The sequence below is a fragment of the Cygnus olor genome, chromosome 3 (assembly GCF_009769625.2).
Source record: "Cygnus olor isolate bCygOlo1 chromosome 3, bCygOlo1.pri.v2, whole genome shotgun sequence".
Classification (NCBI taxonomy): Eukaryota; Metazoa; Chordata; class Aves; order Anseriformes; family Anatidae; genus Cygnus; species Cygnus olor.
The window spans coordinates 93300415-93320223 of NC_049171.1; the positions used below are offsets into that span (position 1 = coordinate 93300415).

The 19809-nt window shown below is 35.5% G+C and overlaps 1 protein-coding gene across 12 annotated transcripts in view; it reads left to right on the forward strand.

Moving 5' to 3' along the window:
- SRBD1 (S1 RNA binding domain 1) overlaps nucleotides 1–19809 on the forward strand; it is a 127268-nt gene that overhangs the window by 57870 nt on the left and 49589 nt on the right. For all 12 annotated transcript variants that reach the window (XM_040552524.1, XM_040552535.1, XM_040552531.1 and 9 more), the window contains 2 exons: nucleotides 4398–4489; nucleotides 17019–17101. In XM_040552524.1, coding sequence (XP_040408458.1) covers nucleotides 4398–4489; nucleotides 17019–17101 — 175 coding nt within the window. The remainder of the gene's footprint in view (nucleotides 1–4397; nucleotides 4490–17018; nucleotides 17102–19809) is intronic.

The window sequence follows — 19809 nt, forward strand, 5'->3', positions numbered from 1 at the left end:
ATCTGGTGTTGCATTTGATTGTGGGGAAGTGACTTCAATGTAATAAAATAGTCTGAAATATTGGTTAAGTTTATGAAGATGTCAGAAAGCTGTATTCATCTTTAACTGTAGAGACCTCTGGCCTGACATGTAATTCCTTATATGTTAGATTTTTATGTTTAGTTTTGAATAGGTTTTCAGCAAAAACTTACTATCTGAGAGCTCAAAAGGTTCTTAAAAAAAAAAAAAGTGCTGTTTTATGCATGTACATGAAATTGCAACATCTGAACAACTTGAATAACTCGAGCTTGTTAAATGTTATCTTTGTTGTGTTTTTGTAGGTATGTAGTAGCTTTGAATTACAAAAAAAGTAGGTATTGGATTTTTTATTTTTTTTCACAAGGAAGACATTTTTTTCCTGTAAAAATTAAGGGATTGGAAATCTCAATGTTTTGAACAGCTCTTCATATCAAATATACAGTGCTTGTTTAAGATGAGTAAGAAAATACCTTGTTATAGTTAAAAAGCTACTTCAAGCCTCTGGAATACAGCTAGCATGGTTTCCAGCATAAAGCTGAGGCACCACCAGGTGGTGCTAGCAGAATACATTTAATGTTAGTTTAATGATTCTTCAAAGGTCTTAAAAATAAAAGACTATCGCAGTCAATAAGAGAAAATTTATATATTTGCAAATACAGCAAGCCTATTTGTGCAGTCAATAACAGTAAATTGAAATACTGTGTAGCAGCTTCCTTTTGGGCACTTTTAAAAGGTTAGATTATAGAGAAGGATCTTTACCTGCTTTCTTGTTTGTTTTTTTTTGCTAATTCAGAGAGTGCTTTATGAAACTTGTCTGCTCATGTATTATAAGTGTAGACTATCACAATCACTTGCTTATTTTTCTACTGCATACTGACTTAAAATAGCAAAATAACAACATTACCAAAAATTTTTAACTGCTATTATTTTGGTCCCTACAAGAATCTTTCCTCAAGAAATGTTTAGAAATATATATTTTCTTACCTTTACTTGGGGAAGAGTGGGAAGGTTTTTTAATACATTATTTGGCTTGAAAAGTTAAAATAGAAAAAAATATCTAGTTATAAATATATAAGTTTACAGTTAAATATTTATTAACTGTTTTAGATACAGTTTACCAATGTTTATGAAGATTCTAAGGACCTTATTTAACTCTTGTCAAATTGTGTCCTTGTTTTATTAAAAAAAAAAAAAAAAAGTAAATTAAGAACTGTGTGGACCACAGAATTTCAGAGTAAATTTGTATAGCCCACTGGTTTGAGCAGGTTTGGTTTTGGTTCAATGTGCTCTGACATTAAAAATGCTTATTCTTTGAAAGCAGAGCAGTTTACAACATTAAATTAGTGTAAATTGTCCTATATGACATCCTGTTTTTTAAAAGAGAGTATTAGAATTAAAAGAAAAAAGAACAACAACAACAAATTGTCTCTGAACCAAAGTGGTGCTCTCTTGCCCAGTCGAAGAAGAAAATCCAGAAAAGCTGAGAAGAAAACCCCAAACCTATTTTGCTTGTAATCGTAGCATTGTGACCGAGCTAAATGTTAGAGCATTGCATGTGCCAGCATTGCATTAGTAACCACGTCGCTGTAGCTAAAAACAAACTGAATAAAACCACACGACAGCCACTAATAGGTCTGTAAAATCTTAGTTGAGTATGGTTGAACGAACCTGAGAATGGTTTCTTTGGAGTTTGGGCCCTACACATTTGCTCTGGGTAATGACTTAAATGTATTTAACGTCTGGGTTTCACCGTCCTAGGGGCAGTGGTATGGGGCTCAGTGAGCAGAAATTCTTACCCTTTCTTTTTCAAGTCTGCTACACCAAATAGTTTGTGGAATAACTGCGTGCGTATACAAAACCTTCTCCGAGTGGCTGTCAAGTAGCCAGCACATGCGTCTTCTGAAAGTGCTTTTTATATTTTGTTTTCCTGCTTGAGACACATTTTTACTTGGCTTTCCCCTTGCCTTTCCCCCCACCCCCGCAGCCGGTGAATAAATTTTCTTGCACTTGAGAAAAGGAAATGTGCTCTTTCCAACTGTTTCTCTCCCATCCTGAATTTTATTTACTTATTCTAGCAAGGAGTTCTTGTGCTACCCACTTTAAAATTTGGCACAATTATTTCCTTTTCCTACTGTAGAATCCTAGTATAGCTGCGTTCCTCAGTTCTGAAAATTGTCGATATAGCATTAATGAGAATCAATAAAACGTCAGGTGTCTTAAAGTTCCCATCCAAGTCTCCTTCATGTTTTTTGTTTGGTTGGTGTTTTTTGTTTTGTTTTGTTTTTTAACTTTTCAAGGTAGTGAGAGGGATCAGGAAATGTTGCATGTAGTAATGCAACTTATTGTATGGCACTGTTTTTAAAAAAAAAAAAAAAAGGTGCAAAATGGTGAATGTGATTTTTTTAATCAAAATGCGATGTCAATAGAAACTATATTAAATTTAGAAGTTGCATGAGAAGTTAGCTTTTGGACCTGTTGGAATAAAGAGATTGAAGAGAAGTTAGTTAAAGCTGTTAGTAGTATGTGCTAATGTGTGTGGGTTTTTTGGAAGCAATTTCTCTTTTATGAAGAAAGGGAGAGCTTGCCAGATGCTGCCTTTATAATGTGTGAACAGGTTAAGAAATACATTCTGTTGCATTGTTCTTCAAGCTACCAGTTCATCAGGAAAATCAGTTTAAGGCTTCTGTCAACATCTTCATTTTTCAGCAGTTGCATTTTTGTGATATGACCGTGTCTTGCGATCAGTTTTGCTGATGACTGTCAGTTACTGTCTGCTGTGGAACCATGTTCTGAATGCCATTTCTATCGAAGGAGTGTCTGTAACACTGAATCTTTTTAAAAGATCATATAAACAATCTCGCTTCCATTTGCCTAGTCCTGCCTGCTGACCAACTGGCCTGAGTGATTATCTGTTCTGTTAAACCAGTTGTTTGAATGGTTCTGAAGTTACGGGAACGCTAAAGAGAACAAGGGTTTATTCTCTGTATTTATTGAAAGATTCAGTCTGTTTGTAATCCTGAAATGTTGTTGTGTGTGTTTGTTTTTTTTTGAGATTCCAATAACTACAAAATCTGACACGTATACAGCAAAAATTCCAGTTTTGCTAAAATAGCAAATAATAAAAAATACCAGTTTTACAGCAACAGTAAAAAATTCATACCTTTTATATTTTTTGCATTTTACCTTTTTTAATGTTAACATGCTTGTAGCACTGAATGAGAATGTGCTTTATCTCCGAGCTATTCTCCAGCTTTTTCTAAAGGATTGGGCTTCTAAGTATCAGTTTCTTTATCCCTAAATTTGACCTACTAACTGTTCTTAAAAGCAAAATTTCTAGTCTCATTTAAAAACAATATAGGGCAAAGATATGATTTTATTCAAAGGTCTGTTTCTTAAGGGCTATGGTTTCCCTTCTTATGGTGAAGATAAGGTTATTATAAGAGTGGAATAAAAAAAAAAAAAGTAAAAATAGCTCTGAAACTGATAGTATTCCTCTCCCGCGCAGACGTGTACCATGCCTTAATTATTGCCGTGAAATTCAAGTTCTGTTGAAGTTATATGAAGAAATATGCTGTTGATTCACTGGTGTCAAAATTTCACAGCTGCAAATAAACTTAGACTGCAAATATTTGATTGCAGTTCTCTCTTGAGTGGAAGTAGAGCACTTGAGGATTTTTTAATTATATGCTGTGATTTGAATTGGTGAGTTTATCGTTACTGAATGGGTTTGAGGTGTGCTGTAGATACACAAACTGTAGTTCAAATTACTGAAGACATCGAGTCTGTGTTTTTCTTTGGGGATGGTAGTTAGAGCAGGGAGAAGACGGTATTAAATGCTCGCTGAGGAGCGAGCTGCAGTTCTGCGGCTCAGTCTGTATAGAGGTGGTTTTTTTTCCTGAGTATTGTAGGCAGTTAGCTTTGGACAAAGGTGTGTGCACACATGACTTGCATTCGTTCAGTAGTTTAATTGACATTAAACTTCAGAATCTAGGTGATTTTAATGAAATGGGTAGGTTTTTGTTCTCGTTTGGTTTTTGGAAGCCTGTTTGTCTATTGACTTCTAGTAACACTTGTTTCTCGTGTGCATTTTCTCTGTGATAAGAATACTACAGAGGTTGATATCACATACGGTGTATATTTATAAAAGAGACAGAATTGAAAAAGTGAATGTTGCAAGTCAGGGATGGGAGTTTTGGCTTAAATGGAGATCTTTCCCTTTGTACTAGCTTTCTTTTATAAGTATTCAGTTCATTTAATTTTTTTTTTAAAATGAAGCTTTAAAAAATAAATCCAAATACTCAATTAAGACACTGATAAATCTTCCAGGTGTGTTATTCTCAGTTGTATGTTTTTTGATTATTTACCATTTTATTTTGCAGCATTGTCAGTGAAGCAGGAGCATCTATCTACAGTGTGAGTCCAGAAGCATCAAAGGAAATGCCAGACCTAGACCCTAACCTTAGAAGTGCAGGTATGATGTCTGTTACATTTTATCACCATTTCAACACGGAACTCAGTTCTCAGACTGTTTACAGTATTAAGTATACATAATCAAATACATGTGTTAGAAGAAAATGAAGAGTTTGTCTCCTTTGTTTCTGAACTTGAATTTTTCACATCTGAAGTCCTAGGTGTGCAAATCAATGACATCATCTTTTACCAAGGCCTGTAACGTAAAGGACCCTGTGGACTTATTTTTGTACCAGGATGGTACAGTAGAATTTTGGGGGATTAAATATAACAAATAAATTGTATGAACTTTCTCAGATGGATATGTCCATGCCCACAAGAACAAGACCTTTCCTCTCTTCTTTTTCCCTTGTATGTATACGAATATCTATGATAGCACTTAAACATTTTAAGGGCTAGGTAAACTGTAAGAATAGAAGAGAGAATTCAGTTATGTGTTCATTCTGAAGTATGATGATGTCAGTTTCTTTGCCTTCATCGTGATCACTTTTTGAAGTCTTCATGTAGGTGTATATAGTCCTCTAGAAATACTATTTAGTTGTACGTGTATATATATATATACACTTCAGCATAAATGTTACTCAAGTATAATACAATCTAAATTTTTAGAAATATACAAGTGTAGTCAATGTTAATAATTTTTAGTTTTTAGTTAAAGAGTGATCTTCAAAGATCAAATTCCTAGCAACTTCACTGGTGTCCAAACTACCCATGGAGTTGGTTTATTGGGAGATGTCTTTTTAAAAGCAGGTCTAAAGTTGTTTTGTATTACTTCACTTGTGTATTTTTATTTGTGTGTCTTTTGGTCTTTGTTTTTATCAACACCAGCTTTTTCATTTCTTTTTTTTTCTGTAATGTGCTGTCATACTCAAAAAAAAATAAAATAAAGCAGGCTTAAAAGTGCAGTAGCACTCTAACATAAATCTCAAAATGACAATGTTCTTAATCTTAACTTTAGCAGGCTACTGGCCTGAAAATTCTTAGGAATGCGTCAAAATAGGTCAGCAGAAATAAGTTCTGAAGTTATGAGTTATTTGGGGGTGAAACTTCCCAGGATTTTCCATGTTCCTCTTTCCTCTTATTTCCATAAAGGGGAAAAAGGGATTTGTGTTAATACAATGTTTTAAGAGAATGGTTTTACAGGAAATTTTTTCAAATGTCTGCATAAGCCCTTCCCAGGACAGGCCTCTAGCCTCTTTCTGCTTGACTCATTCCTTCCTGTCTGCAAACTGGCTCTGCTGTCATCATTTCTTCCCTGGGCCAAAGAGATTTTGCTTGTGTCATGGTATGGCCTGAGCAAACATTAGGCCTGTGACATTTCTGTGTTTGTGACAGATGCCGCTAACTTTCCATTGGGCCCAAGCTTTTTTTTTTGCTGCTGATATATTAAACGTGGTTTTAGAGTTTGAGGTAAATGAACAGAGAAATGTTACAACAGGAAAAATCTTATTAACAACAATTTACTTTTCCAGATGTGCATTTTCCTTTTTTAAGGAGTTAGTTTCTGAAACGTTCAGGCACTTTTATTTAGCACTGTGCGTGAGAATATGGTAAATCAAATTTGTAATACATAACCTATTTCAGTATTAATTATCTGGAGTTCATCATTTCTCCATTATTACCAGGAGTTGCTTCAGGCATCACTTAAAAGCTGTTGCATCTGGTTTGAAAAGCATCAGCTCTTTTAACATGCTGCAGCAGTACCTCAGTGGTTAGAAACTGAAAAAAGGGTAGGATAGAAAGTGAAAAATAATTGCTTAGTTCCGTGGATGTCAGCTTTCATGGAACTGACAATGAGAAGTGTATTTATTACAACAGAATCTTTTGAGAAGTTTTAGACTTCAGACATTCTTCTTGATGTCTTTTGGTGTCAATTTGTAATTAGCTGCACTAAAGCTGTGGACACTTCTTTTTTGGGCTGAACATAACAAAGTGACATAACATGAGAGGGAAATAGTAACTGCTGTTTTTTTCTTTGCAAACTTTTTTCTTAAATGGCTTTTACTTTTGTACTTTTGATTTCCCTTTCTTTTAATTTGCAGCAAATGGAAAAATGACATGGTGTCAAAGCTGACTTGTTTTTTATTTTAATTGTTGTGTTACATCGTGTCAAGTTCTGTGCTTACATGATAACATTTAGCACATTAAAAGAAGCTGACAGCTGCATGATGAAGTGTGACATTTATAGTTAAAATAAAAGGTACAACTGATGTGAGATATCTGTGATCTTAACACAGTTTGCCACTTTAACATTTCTCTCAACACAAACTATGGAAGGGTTTTTTTGTTTGTTTTTTAATTACACAGGTAAGCTTGTGTCTGTCCATCCAGGTACATGAATGTAAAATATTAAATTATACATATTGCACAACAACTTTTACATCTAGTGAAATCTGTCATATTTGCAGTGCTGTTTAGCATAGAAGACATCAATCCCAATCTTAAATAAATAAATGTACATATTAATGTAGTAATTTCTTTTTGCTTAAGTGTATAGGAGGGAAAAAAAAACATTTTGTGGGAGTATTAATTGGTATTTTAATTAAGGCAAGAACTCAACTGGTTATTTTTATTCTCTTTGAGCTGTCTTTAAACCCATGTCATCCATGACCTCCACAATAATTAAGACAGATAAACTAACTAGATATGCATAAACTGTAGCAGAAACTCTTCATACTCATCCATACAGCACTTCTAACAACTGTTGTGCTTAGTTGATAAAAAACAAAATGCTCATTTCATAAGCAATTTGCTTGTATCTGTGTTGCAGACAGTGGGGTAGGGTTTGTATGGTTTTAGAATTGACCTCCAGATATGGGTAATTTTCCTCTTTCTGGCCTCTTATCAGCTCTACTGTCAATATTTTATATTAAACCAAGTTCTCTAAAATTTCTACAGCACCAACTATGTATATTTCATGAAAGTGCAGAAGCTTCTACTGCTATTCCAATTCCTATAAAATCTTGTAGAGTGAGATTTGACTAAGTAGATAGTGAAGAACTTGATGAAACCTAGTTATTTGTGTTTGAGTAGAGTGAGAAGGTATATGTCCCCTTCTGACAGTGATTGTAGGATTAATGAGCAGAACAGCTATTTCTCAGCCTCACAGAATTGGGCGATAAGAGGCTTATAGGCCAGAGCAATAAAAGGATTTCCGACTTGATAGGCTGAGGTAGTTCAGCTGCAGCAGATTAGGAGGGTTCTGCCTAAAGAACAAGTCACTGGGGTCTTTGGATGAACTTGCAGTAGGGAGTTGCAGCTTGAGAGAGAAGGGAATAAAAGGCTTCCTTGTATTCTCCTTCCCTGAAGCCTCAGAATAGGCTGATTCAGAGTGGGATTTTTTGTCAGGGAGAACGTGCACCTTAACAAGAGTGGTTAGCAAGTTGTAAATGCTGATCATCTTTGTGAAACTTGTTAATGTGTGTCCTCTTGAGGCTTTGTGACTACCTTTCTTAAGGATTAGTGGAAGGGCAGTGAGGGAACTGAGGGGCTGGGTGGGTGACTGCAGTTCTTTCTGTCCCCTTGTCCTCTGCCTATCTTCTTAAAGAAGGAGTCAAATATTTAATTTTGGCTTAGTTTTTTTTAAAAGCAGTCAAATTCATACTTATCTGTCTGTCTTGATATGTTTTTGTTGTCATTGTTTTGTTTTATTCTGAGCTGCCATCTGTGCAATATTTTCCATATTTGAGCTCTGGTTAACTTTTATGGCAACTTCAAGTAGGTGTTATTTATTGTGACTTAAACGTAATTAGACTTATACATAATCTTATGGGTTATTCCAGGTCTCTCTGGTTGAGATTTGCCTGTGCCTTTTTTTAGTGGACCTGGGTGCAAGTTTTCCTTTGATGTAGCTGTAACACCATGCTGAGTGAATAGTTACTAGTTATATAGTTAATATCCCTGGTCTGGATATATGCTCAGTAATATTAAATGAGGAATTAATTCACTTCATTAAATTGATGATTTACCTGTCATTTTTACATGACTGCTCTAACAAATAAGCAGTCTCTTTTCACTATTTAAAAAGCAAAATAAATTAACACACTTCATTGTACTGGTTCATAAAAAATCATGCAGGTAAACTTGAATGTTAGAATTCTTTAAACATGGGATGTGGTGGTAAAGAGAGCTATGTCTTTTCAGACATCACATAAGTATTATCATTTATTAGAACAGATCTCATGCTAAGCCTCTGATTTACTTCCATACCTGAATGTGATCAAATGAATTTGGTTTTTAATCTGCCCTTCTGTTCTCAGATGGTGAAACAAGAATAACATACTTCATCTAATGCAGCAAATCCAAGAAGTGCCCATTTTCCCCCAACCACATAGCTGTGTCACTCTGTTAGTAAAATAATGAATGTAGGTAAAATGCTCCTTAAGATTACTTTTTGAAAAGATTTGGAGTGCTAACAGGGCAAGAATATGTGTCACGCAGCATGCACAGGTATGATCCAGTATAGAAACTGTTTTGTTTCTAAAGGACGATTTCTGAGGATAAAGAGTCTGGGAGAGCAAAAGGTCACACAGCACAGCTTGCTTTAGCATTGTCAAATCCCATCTGCTTGTCTTCTCTCCACAGGGCAGAATACATTGGATTATTGTACACTCAAAGTTCAGCAAACCACTTGCACTTTTCCTTGCAAAAGAAAGCCTTATAGGCTTTTGGGGCTTGTTAGGACTTAGAGACTGTCATGCTACAGGGCTTCATTCCCTTGGGTGCTGTTAAAGATAGAGACATACAGTTCAGAGCTGTCATACTGGCCAGCAGATGGAATGTAAAGATCAGAAAAAAATATAATTTCTTTTGACTTTATCTTAAGGAAAGTAAAACAATTTGATGATTAGATGTGTGGGACATAGTGCCTTGATGTCTACTTGAGCTAATTTCTACGTATTCTTAAAAGAGCACTCTTCCCCCTTGGCTACTCAGGAGAGAAGGTCATTTTTCAAAAACTTTATTGGACAGAAGTCTTACGGTTAAACCATTTCACGCTGCTTTCTAAGTGGAAGCTTCCTTCTATAGCTAATCATAGAGGATTGGTGCAAGCTCCACAAGTTTTCAGAAAGACATAGAAGAAAGGAAAGTAAGCTCTGAATTTTTTTTGTACATTGAAAACATTTTGCATCTGCTACAAAATCTTACCCGTTCAGTTGGATTGTGTCCAATTACGGGTGAACAAATTGAAATTGCATTCCATATTTCATCACCTTTATTCTGTAGCTTTTAAGGAGTTTAATTATACTGTTGGAAGGGAGCAGATGCAATGGTCAGAAACAAAATGGGTGGTGAACAGCACTAAAAGGTAAGGAGGACTTGTTGCTTCTCTCCCTGTAGGACCCAGTTCCTACCAATGTGCAGAATGACCAGAAGCTGGTCTAAAGCTTAAAGTAGACTGGGTTGTACTGTTTAAACAGAAGTTAGAGTAAATCTGAATGATTTTTTAAAAAAAACATTCCATAGCTGCAGATAGTTTGGAAATCATAGGGCCTCTTATAGTTGTGCATGAACACAAGTACCTACATCAGGCTTTTGAGAAACAGAAATGGATTTGAATTAATGGAAAACAGTGGGACAGTGGTGCTGGTGCTGAATGGTTGGTTACACAGTTGTTGGAGATGTTTGACAGCCTTTACTTTCTTGTTATTTTAGACAGGAACCTAACATTTTTCCAATTCATGCAAACTTGATGGCATGCATGAGAGCTGATATATAATCGCCAGCATCCTGCTAATCTGCACTGTATTTCCTCTGAAGCAGTAGAATATGGTAGTGGACAGGAGGAGTTTGACATCTTATCTGCAAAATTGAGATCCACTGAGATTCCGCAAGGCTTCTGTCTTGTTACAGAATTAAAACAGGAGGTTATTTTGAGCTCGGTGAAAACTCCTCTATCTGGCTGTTTTGGATCAGTATTTACAGTAAGCTAAGAGGTGTGTGTGTGTGTGTGTAGCTTTTAACTGCGCATCATTCTCTGTAGATGTGCTAATGTTTGCACGTGATGTGTAATCTTTGCATAATTTGTGGAAAGACGTGATATTCACCTTGCCTCACAAACCTATTTCTTATATCCCAAATATGTCTGAATTCAGCAGATGGACTTTGTCTTTTATTTACAGAGCATCATTTGCTGCACTTCTGAACAATCTGAAAATGCGCCACTAGTTCTGCCTAAAAGCAATCTCCCAAAGCAGCGCATTAGGCCTGGCTCTGGTAAAGGCAGTTGCTATTAGCATAAAAGAGTTAGATTAGAAAATGGTTTATTTCCCTTGCTAGGGATGTAACTCTATGCATGTGTTTGTCTATGTATTTTCATTAAAAGGCTTTGCCTGTTTGAAGCCTTGAGCCGGAGGAATGACGAGTACAAGGCTGCTCTTTAATTGGAGGAGGTTTTTGTTTTGCTTTTAATATAGCAGTGCAGTTCACCAAAGCTGCTGCTCTTACAGGCATAGGAAAGAACATTCTGGTCACTTATGAAAGGTTGCTGACATAAGTGAATAACTCTTGTAAGTACAGAACTTCAAGTAATTTTCACTTTTAGTAGTCATAGTAATCAATGCCATGGTGATGCGGTTAAAATTAGGACCAGTGATCTGAACGAGAAAAGCGTACTGACAATTTCTACCTTTTAAGCTGAGCAGATGGGGAAGGAGTTTACTGAATTTATACCATCCTGTACGACTAACCCATTTGTAGGGTGGAAAAATTGCATAGGCTCCAGTTAGGTAATTATATATCTCCCATCTAAGATTGAACTAAAAAAACAAAACGAAAGACCAAAACCGCTATCGTCCTGTGATAGAGAAACTATTAATACTAAAATAGAGGAAAGTGTGTTTAGGTAGTGTTTCTAAGAAAAATATTGGCTTTAGAAAGTTGCATTGTAATATTCACTTGTTGAGGATTTCATCTTTGGATGTATTTCTTAGTTGCTTTTTGTATTCAAACTGTCTCGTTTAAAGATTTTTGTAGTAAGTAAATAGAATATTGTCATTCATTATTTCATTAATCTTAAGCAAATAACAGATTATCAGTTTTATGGAGTTAAAAGTAAACTAAAATGTAACCTTTTTAAAACAAAAACCTGCTCACTTGCCACAGAAGAATTTTGGATGAAATGCAGCTGTTGAACAGTTGCTTAAAATAAATTGCATACTTTAAACCCACCAAGAAGATATATGAGGATTCAAAACTGTGTCACAATTCCTGACCTACTGAGAAAGAATGCTTAATGAAAAGACTACTGTACGTTTCACTGTATCCTTTGCAAGGAGGGTGAAATTCAGGTCAACAGGATAGAAAGCTTCCAGGACTCAGGAAACCTGAACAATCGATCACTGAGTAAACATTATTGCGGATACTTATGGAGAGTAATTGATCTTGAACACAATAATAAGCTTTATAAAAGGATTTAAATAAGTTGTAATGTTCCCATATCTACCCTCATATGATATATTCAGAGTAATTACATATGCATTTATGAGTTAGTCTTTGATTACATTAATACATTATTCTTCTTTAATTGACATTTGCTGTTTCAACACAGACTTTTAAGGTGCAAAGGTTAATTTAAAAATGGGGGGGGGAGGAGGAGGAATTACTTGGAAGTTCTTGTAGCATTTCTCAGCTATATTTTCTTTCAAGAACAAAATACTGAGGTTTTATAATAAAAATACAGAATGTTCTTATTTGTGACAAAATTGATGTTGAACTGCAATAGCCTTGTAGCTTGTGGCTGCCAAATAGTTACTGGTTTAAAAAGGTAATTGTAAAACTACCCGCTGCCTTCACATCTTCATATTGATTCAAAATACAGATCAATTTTCCCATTCGTGAGGTAGCTACATTGACACAGTTAGTGATGGGGACATATCTTTATCCTTATATAAAGACCCATTTATATGTGTGTTTAAAGAGATTTCATCATCATAAAACTTGGGACTTCTGGCCAAAAATTATTTGCCTCTTGTAGTGGCAAGCAACGTTTGTATACCACTGTAACTGAATGAATATATATATATATATTTTTTTTCTTCTTCTTCCTCCACCCATAGTCATTTCTGGCTCATTTTCACAATTTCCTTATCTACAGCCATTAAGTTTTCGCTTTATGATGTAGCTCTTGCATATAGCACTACAAAAAGAGAACATTTTAATATATGGTTGTCTTAACAATAAAAATTGGCAAGCTGCCCCTGAAGCAGGCACAGTACTTGAAACTATTTATAATATATTTTTGTGGCCTAGTTGACAAGATTTCTAGCTGTTCCTGCACCTTAAATAGTATGCACATCTGGCTTTGGCTGTAACAATTGGTTTATATCTATTCCACTACTGAGGAGAGGCAGGTAGCCTAATTAAGAAGTTAGCACTAATTCTGTATTTAGGGCTGGCAGCTAATACAGCCCGTGTGTGTGTATATGTATGTATGTGGATATACATATATATATACACACACACACCCTCTAGAGAAACAGTTGGAAGCTGTTATGTTGTTCTTCCCCCCTCGCTGTCAAGAACGGACAGTCTGTAGTCTGAAAAAAAAAATTGACTGAAAACTTATCAGTCTTCCAGAGTGGAAACTCTCCTTTTTAATCCCTGTGAAAAATGATATTCCTTATTGTAGAAAGTATTAGTGAAAAACAAGTTTAAATGCATAATGTGCATGTGTGAGGAAAATAGTCTTAATTTAAAATTTTCCAGTTTGGAATTGAGAGATTTGATCATTCAAGACAGGAGTAGTCAGATAATTAAGGATGTTTGCAAGTTCATGAGGGCACATCTGCTCATTAGCCACTAGGAAACAAAACGTTTTAATACAGTTCTGTATTTTCTATGAAGATTAGAGTCTGAGACTGATGTGAGTTGTGCAGGCAACTCTTATGCAAGCTTTTCAGCCGCTGCACTGTTATCACTGGCAGGCAAAAATATTTAAATATCTGAAGGGTTTGTCTTGTCAAATAACCACAGTACAGTCAACTGAGACCACCAAACAGTTAAATTACCTTTCTTAGAAAATGACAGAAAGGGTCCTAATGACAAGACAGTATTTCAGCTAATATGCTTTCTGTAACCTTCTTTATTTCTCTTTGTATTTGGAGGTGAAGTTAATCTACATTAAAGTCAGAGGACCACCTAGGCCATCCTGTCCCCTCAAGCTTTTAAATTTTACATAGATTTACTGCATGGCAGCACAATATGTTGCTGTCATTCCAAATATTACAATAATGTTTTGTTCTTAATTGACAACTTGAAGAAGCTTTGTATCTATCTGGTGTGCAATTGTTTTCTACTAGAAGGGTGTCTCATCCTGATGCTAATGCCCTGTTTAATATTGAATAACGTTTTTCCCGTTTTACTTAGAGTAGCATATTTTGTGAATGGTATCTCAAAAACTTCATTTGGTACTGCAGATAATTTTTTGAGAAACCTGATTTTCTTTTTTTTCCCTGCATGCTATCATGGAGCTTTATTTAGTTGGTTGTTTGTTAGAAAAAGTGAAGCATACCTTAATAACAGTGGAAGTGAGAGTGCACTGCCAATTTATTTTATCGTTAGTGTTCTAAAAATTAATTGTTAATAGCCGTTCCTGAAATGGGCTTTAAAACATACAAGCAATTACCTTTAATAAATATCTGTATTACTGTAATATTTTAATCTGAAAAATGCTTGAAGTACAGTGATTTAATTTTTATGAGGACAATGTAAGACCATCGGGTTTTACTGTCCAATTTTGATTTTGCAGTCTGGTCCACAGGGAGCAGACCTTGCATTTCTGCAGAGTCCTCATGATTTCAGCCAGGCTCTGCTTGCATTGCAAGAGTCCAGCCACATGGATCAAATTGCTGGAGTGGAGCCTCAGTGCCCCCTAAAAAGATACATCTATTGAAGTGTGCTATTAATATAACAAAGAAAAGGTGGGTTTGTCTGTGCAAGAGACAGTGGATGTTCATCTTGAGTCATTGTTGGAGTGAATTTGTGCCTGGAGAGAATCTGTACTCTCTTTAATGTTTTCCCTATTGTGCCATCTTTTATTTTAATTTGAAGTGTTCTGGAGTAAAATAGAGGCTTCAGTGGAAATTTAGCAGGTCAGCTGTCCTGCTGGCACGACTGTAGGAACTGCATCCTTTAAACCATACAACTGACTGCTAATTGATCTTTACGCTTCAATATTGTAACTATTTCCTGTATCATCGAGGAAAGCACTTAACTATCTGTGTAATTTTATGCATGCAAAGAGTATTGCTGGCTCCGGTGGGATTACCGCCATGCATCTGTGCTGAAGGGCTTTGCCGGGTCAGGGCCTGCACCTCTGCTGGAAGCCTCGTAGGGGTATGACGGCATTGTCAATCTAGCTGTTAGGAAACGAAGAGTCCACGTTTTACTTTTCATTCAAGATTCCTTAGAGAAGGTTATGCTTGGAAATTTCCCGTAGCAGCCTATCTGTGTAGTTGCCTGTTTTTAAAAGGTGTAATGAAAGGCGATGTGGACAGTGACATATGTTGCTCTCAGTTGTCTAAAATGTAGCTTTTGAAACTTTTCTATTAGGTTAAAAAGAAAATTCTGTAAAACATTCTGTGGATATTGAGTTTAAGATAACTTATGGCAGATAAATATTGTACACAGAGACATAAAAGCATTCAGAAGAAATACCTGTACAGTTTTAAATGTTTCCTGTTTCGTATTGATACTACTTTCATTAGTGTTCTGTTCCAGTTCTGTTTGTTAGGTGACTGGTGATAGGTACTACTAGTGTTTCAAGGAAATTAATATGATTATTGTAAGAAAGCATTTCTGTAGTAAGCTATGTGAGCTATAAAAATTGTACTTGCACTAGTTAGCCTTTTGTGATTTTTGACGAGAAGGCATATGTGATAGCCCTTGAATGCAGAACTTCTCTGTTAGAGAAGCAGGCGTGTCAGATGTCACCAGTGTAGTGCTCTCTGAGCTGAGCTAGCAAACTGCCATCATCAGCATATGGAAAATAAAAAAAGTATGAAGAGTCTTGTGTGGCTGAGCAGTGAACTTCATGCTAACTATACAGTTACTATTGCAAATCCTTCAAAGTAAATCCTTCAAAGTGAAATCTCTTATGATGTCTTCGATTGACAAATTTTGCAGTTCTTGTTTGAGAATCTTGCATAACTAATAAATAGGCATTAGGTTTACTGTTTTGGCTTCAAGTATCGGTGTTTAGTTGAATCCTTTTCCAAAGCACTATGAAGTCATTAACAATCTGCGGTAGCGGTAATTGCTGTTCAGATTAGGGCCCCAAAGGTTATTAAGGCATTGGAGCTCTTTCCATACAAGGAATGGCTGAGAGAACTGGGATTGGGGAAAAAAAAGAAGGCTTGGAAGGATGTCATTGATGTGTGGAAATACCTGACGGGGTGGAATGAAGAAGGAGGCAAACTCTTCTTAGTGACCACTGGCAGGACAAGAGGGCGCAAATAGAAACTCAGGAAATTCCATCTGAACATACGAAAAACCCCACTACTTTATTGTGACAGTGGTCAAACACTGGCACAGGTTACCTGGAGAGGTTGTGGAGTCTCCATCCATGGAGATATTCAGAACCCAGCTGGACACAGTCTTGGGCAACCTGCTCTAGCTCACCTTGCTTGAGCAAGGGAGTTGGATGAGATGATCTCAAAAGGTCCTGTTGAATGTAAACACATAAGTGATTCTGAGTAAAGCTTATATATATGTGTGTGTGTATATATATGTTAAAAAAGTAAAGCTCTGTAAAACTTTATATATAAAATATTTGTTTTGTGTAAAAATATATCATATATATAATTGTATATCATACAATCATATCCTCGTGTAATTTATGTCTTGTTTTATATAAACAAAATAACAGGTGAGATACTTCCAGTTTTCCAATTTAAAGATTATGTATGTATTGTTGACCAAACCAAATGGATATACACTCTTATTCCTGACTTCTGTCTGTTCTTCCTCTGTCTCTTGATATCCTTTAAAAATGAATTTAAAGGTAAAATAAACTTTAGAAAAAGCGTCTTGGTGTGACTAATGCCAGCTGTGGGTGTGGTTTTGAAGGTAGTAGCTTTCAAAGAGCCACAGCCATCTTCTGTCCCATCCCCATTTCTGTCATTCTTAATACAAATGCACAAATGATATATATCTGTGATTTAAGGTTGAAGATTATAATTTTAAGTGCTAACTATGCATTTTAATATAGAGATGAGGGAGAAATTTACTGTACACAGTTGTGTTTACTAGTTCTGTGGCCTGAGTAAATGATTTAAATGTTGTGATTACAGTATGAAATCTTCTTAAGTCTTTGCATGAATTCTTCAATTAAAAAGTTTGATTAATGTACATTAATCTTAATTAATGTACATCTCTTGTCTAACAGAGAAAAAAGATTCTATTATAAGTGATAATTTCCAGGTTAAAAAAAAAAAGTTAAATTTGTAAAAGGCTGAAAAAATTAGCAAAACCAGTTATATAATTGTGATTTTTCAGATAAAACAATATTTTTTTCTAATTCTATTTTTCAGTTTCCATAGCTAGACGTGTACAAGACCCATTAGCTGAGCTAGTGAAAATTGAGCCCAAACACATAGGAGTTGGAATGTATCAGGTAAGGTAATACATATCATTTAATCTCAGTAATCCATCATGATATAGAGCAACATCAAAATGCTTTTTTTTATAATCAAGTGCCAACTAGTCTCCTTTAACAGATATTTGTAGAATTGGTAGAATGGTAGTAAATGCCTTTGAAAAAGTCATAGAATGCCTCTTTTCTAATCTCCAGTTTTAACGATTGTGATTGAGACTCAGAAATGGCTGTAGCCAGATTTATAGTCTATTAAAAACATCAGATCAGACAGGTAACCTGATCTGTAAAGCCTTCTCTTTTTTTTTTTTTTCATTGTTACAGCAATGAGGTTTTAGCTCTTTGTGTAAAATACAATAAGATATTGATCCTCCATTTAGAAGCCATTAATTTGTGCTATTAGGTGCATTCCTTCTTAGAAGTTTGTAATAAAGCATTTGTTTTGAAGTTTTGGATTTACTAAAGTTGAATTGGAAAATGTTTAGTAGCTCTTCTGTACATTTTTGTAGGTTGTTTCTGGGAAGTAACATCTACCTTCAAAATGTGTTTAGAAAGGGAATGGTATTGAGAAGTGGTACATAAGACATTGTTATTTTGTAGCATTTTGACATCCATACAGGAAAGTGTTTATGCAAGTGCTTAATTCCCACCAAATAGAGATGTGAAAAAACAAAGCAGCAACAAAAATTTGGTGTGACAAATTTCAAAGAGGTGTGTATCCTGGATTATTGCATTTTTGTATTTTAGAAAGAACTGTGGTCAACATTTTAGTTGTTAAAGGTAGCAGGCAGCGCTGTTTTTGCAAGCTGTACTTGTGTTGCCGCAGAGTATGTTTTATGTATTTGTGTTCCTTCCTAATTGCAGAACTTAGTAAAACTAACTTACGTAATTAATCTTTCAGTATGAACTATACCATAGTTTTTGAGGAAAATTATCTTGAAAGACTGAAATACTGTAGAGTTGTTTAACTTATATATCTCTATTTCAGTAAAAGTGAGCTTTTAATGATGGCAGCTAAAATCAAGGTAGTCATTTGTCAGAAAAAAAACCAGTCTGAAGCACACTTGATTTCCTTACTCATGGAGACACACTGCTATTATTTATAAAATTAGCAGCAGTAACAACAATGAAAAGTGATATAGATTTTTGTAGGTCTCTGTTTTAAGGAATAAAGTTTTAAAAAAAAATCTTGAAATGCTATGTCCTAGTCACAGCCCTTTGAGTAGAAGTTGGTTGTTTTAAAACTAATTTTTTTAAAAAATCAGTACCAAAACAGAATACCTTACTGTTTGAAGTATACTGTGGATTACTGTGTGTAATTTGCGTTACTTGGCCAGGAGGTACTGATTTAGATATACACTATCTACTGTGGCCCGTGTGCATGTTACAGAGAAGCATATGTTGAAAGCTAAAAGGCAGAGAGTTGGTAGTTGTATGGTTTTGGGAGCATAATATCAGGTAGATATTGCAATGACCATATTGTAGCTGTTCACTTTAGCCTCAGTGGCTGAAGCCAGCATGATTTACTTGGTACAGGCTAACAGGGTAAGTACCAACTCAGGAAATTGAGTCTGGTCAATTGTGATTTGTGTTAATTTATTTTAGATGACAAAAAAAAAAAAAGAAAAAATAACGTTTGTACTTCACCACCGGATTTTATTCTTCTTTCAAGTTATGATTCTGAGTTTGTGCAGTACCAAGAAAATCTGTTTTGTCAGAGAAAAATAAACAGGCCCCCAGTCTCCTAACAGGTACTTCCTTTAACAAAGAGAAGCACCACCTGATTTATTAGGGTCTCTCACAGACTAAAATTCCAGTTGCCTAAAGGTCCTTGTTTTCTTTTATCTTTATCTCATTAGGAAAATCGTTCTTTCCTCCCAGACAAGAACCTAGCCAAAATTAATTTTTCACCTTCAGTTCATATTAGTATGATTTCTTCTGTAGTTGAACATGAGGATGATGCTCAAGCTCTGCCTGATGTGGAATATGTTTGCCTTGTCACCTCCCAGTGCCAGTTCAAACCTTAATTCATATCAGGAAAGTAGTTAGTGGCTCAATACGTTATTACACTGCAAACTGAATTTTTGGCTGATGAATCACCACTGTAATTGTAATGTGCTTGGATGATGTAGATAAGAGCTGAGAACAAAGCTGCTTCACAAAGGTTGTGGTTAGGGAATTGAATTCCAGAGCAAAGAAAATGGATTAAAAAGAAAAAGAATTGGGGGGGGGGGGGGGGGGGGGTGGAATCTTTCCTCTCAAACAGAAACCAGCTTTTCATATGAGAATAAACCAGCACTGGAATAAACATTCTGTTCACTATCCTCTATCAAAGACAACTTCAGGTAATAGGGGAATTAAATTAATAAAACTTTAAAAAGTCAAAGCTTGAATCTGCATTATAAGGCAGAGAAGGGAAGAAGAATGCGAAGGGACAAGGTTAAGTTTGGCTAGTTCTTTGCTCTTGGTTTGATGTGCAGAATTCCTGGATGCTAGAAAAATAGTAACCTCAGCAGGGAAAATACACATCATGGTGATGGGAGCTCCACCTCACCTGTAGTCTAGGAACGCAAGGTATGGTATGTGTTGAAGGGTCAGAATTTTTAACAAGTCATGTCAAATATTAAAAAATGTTTGGTCTTGAAAACGCAACATCCTATTTGGTCTTTGTAGTTTTTGGAGTGCAAAAAATCTCTCTGTGATATATTTTTGAATGCAGTAACATTTGC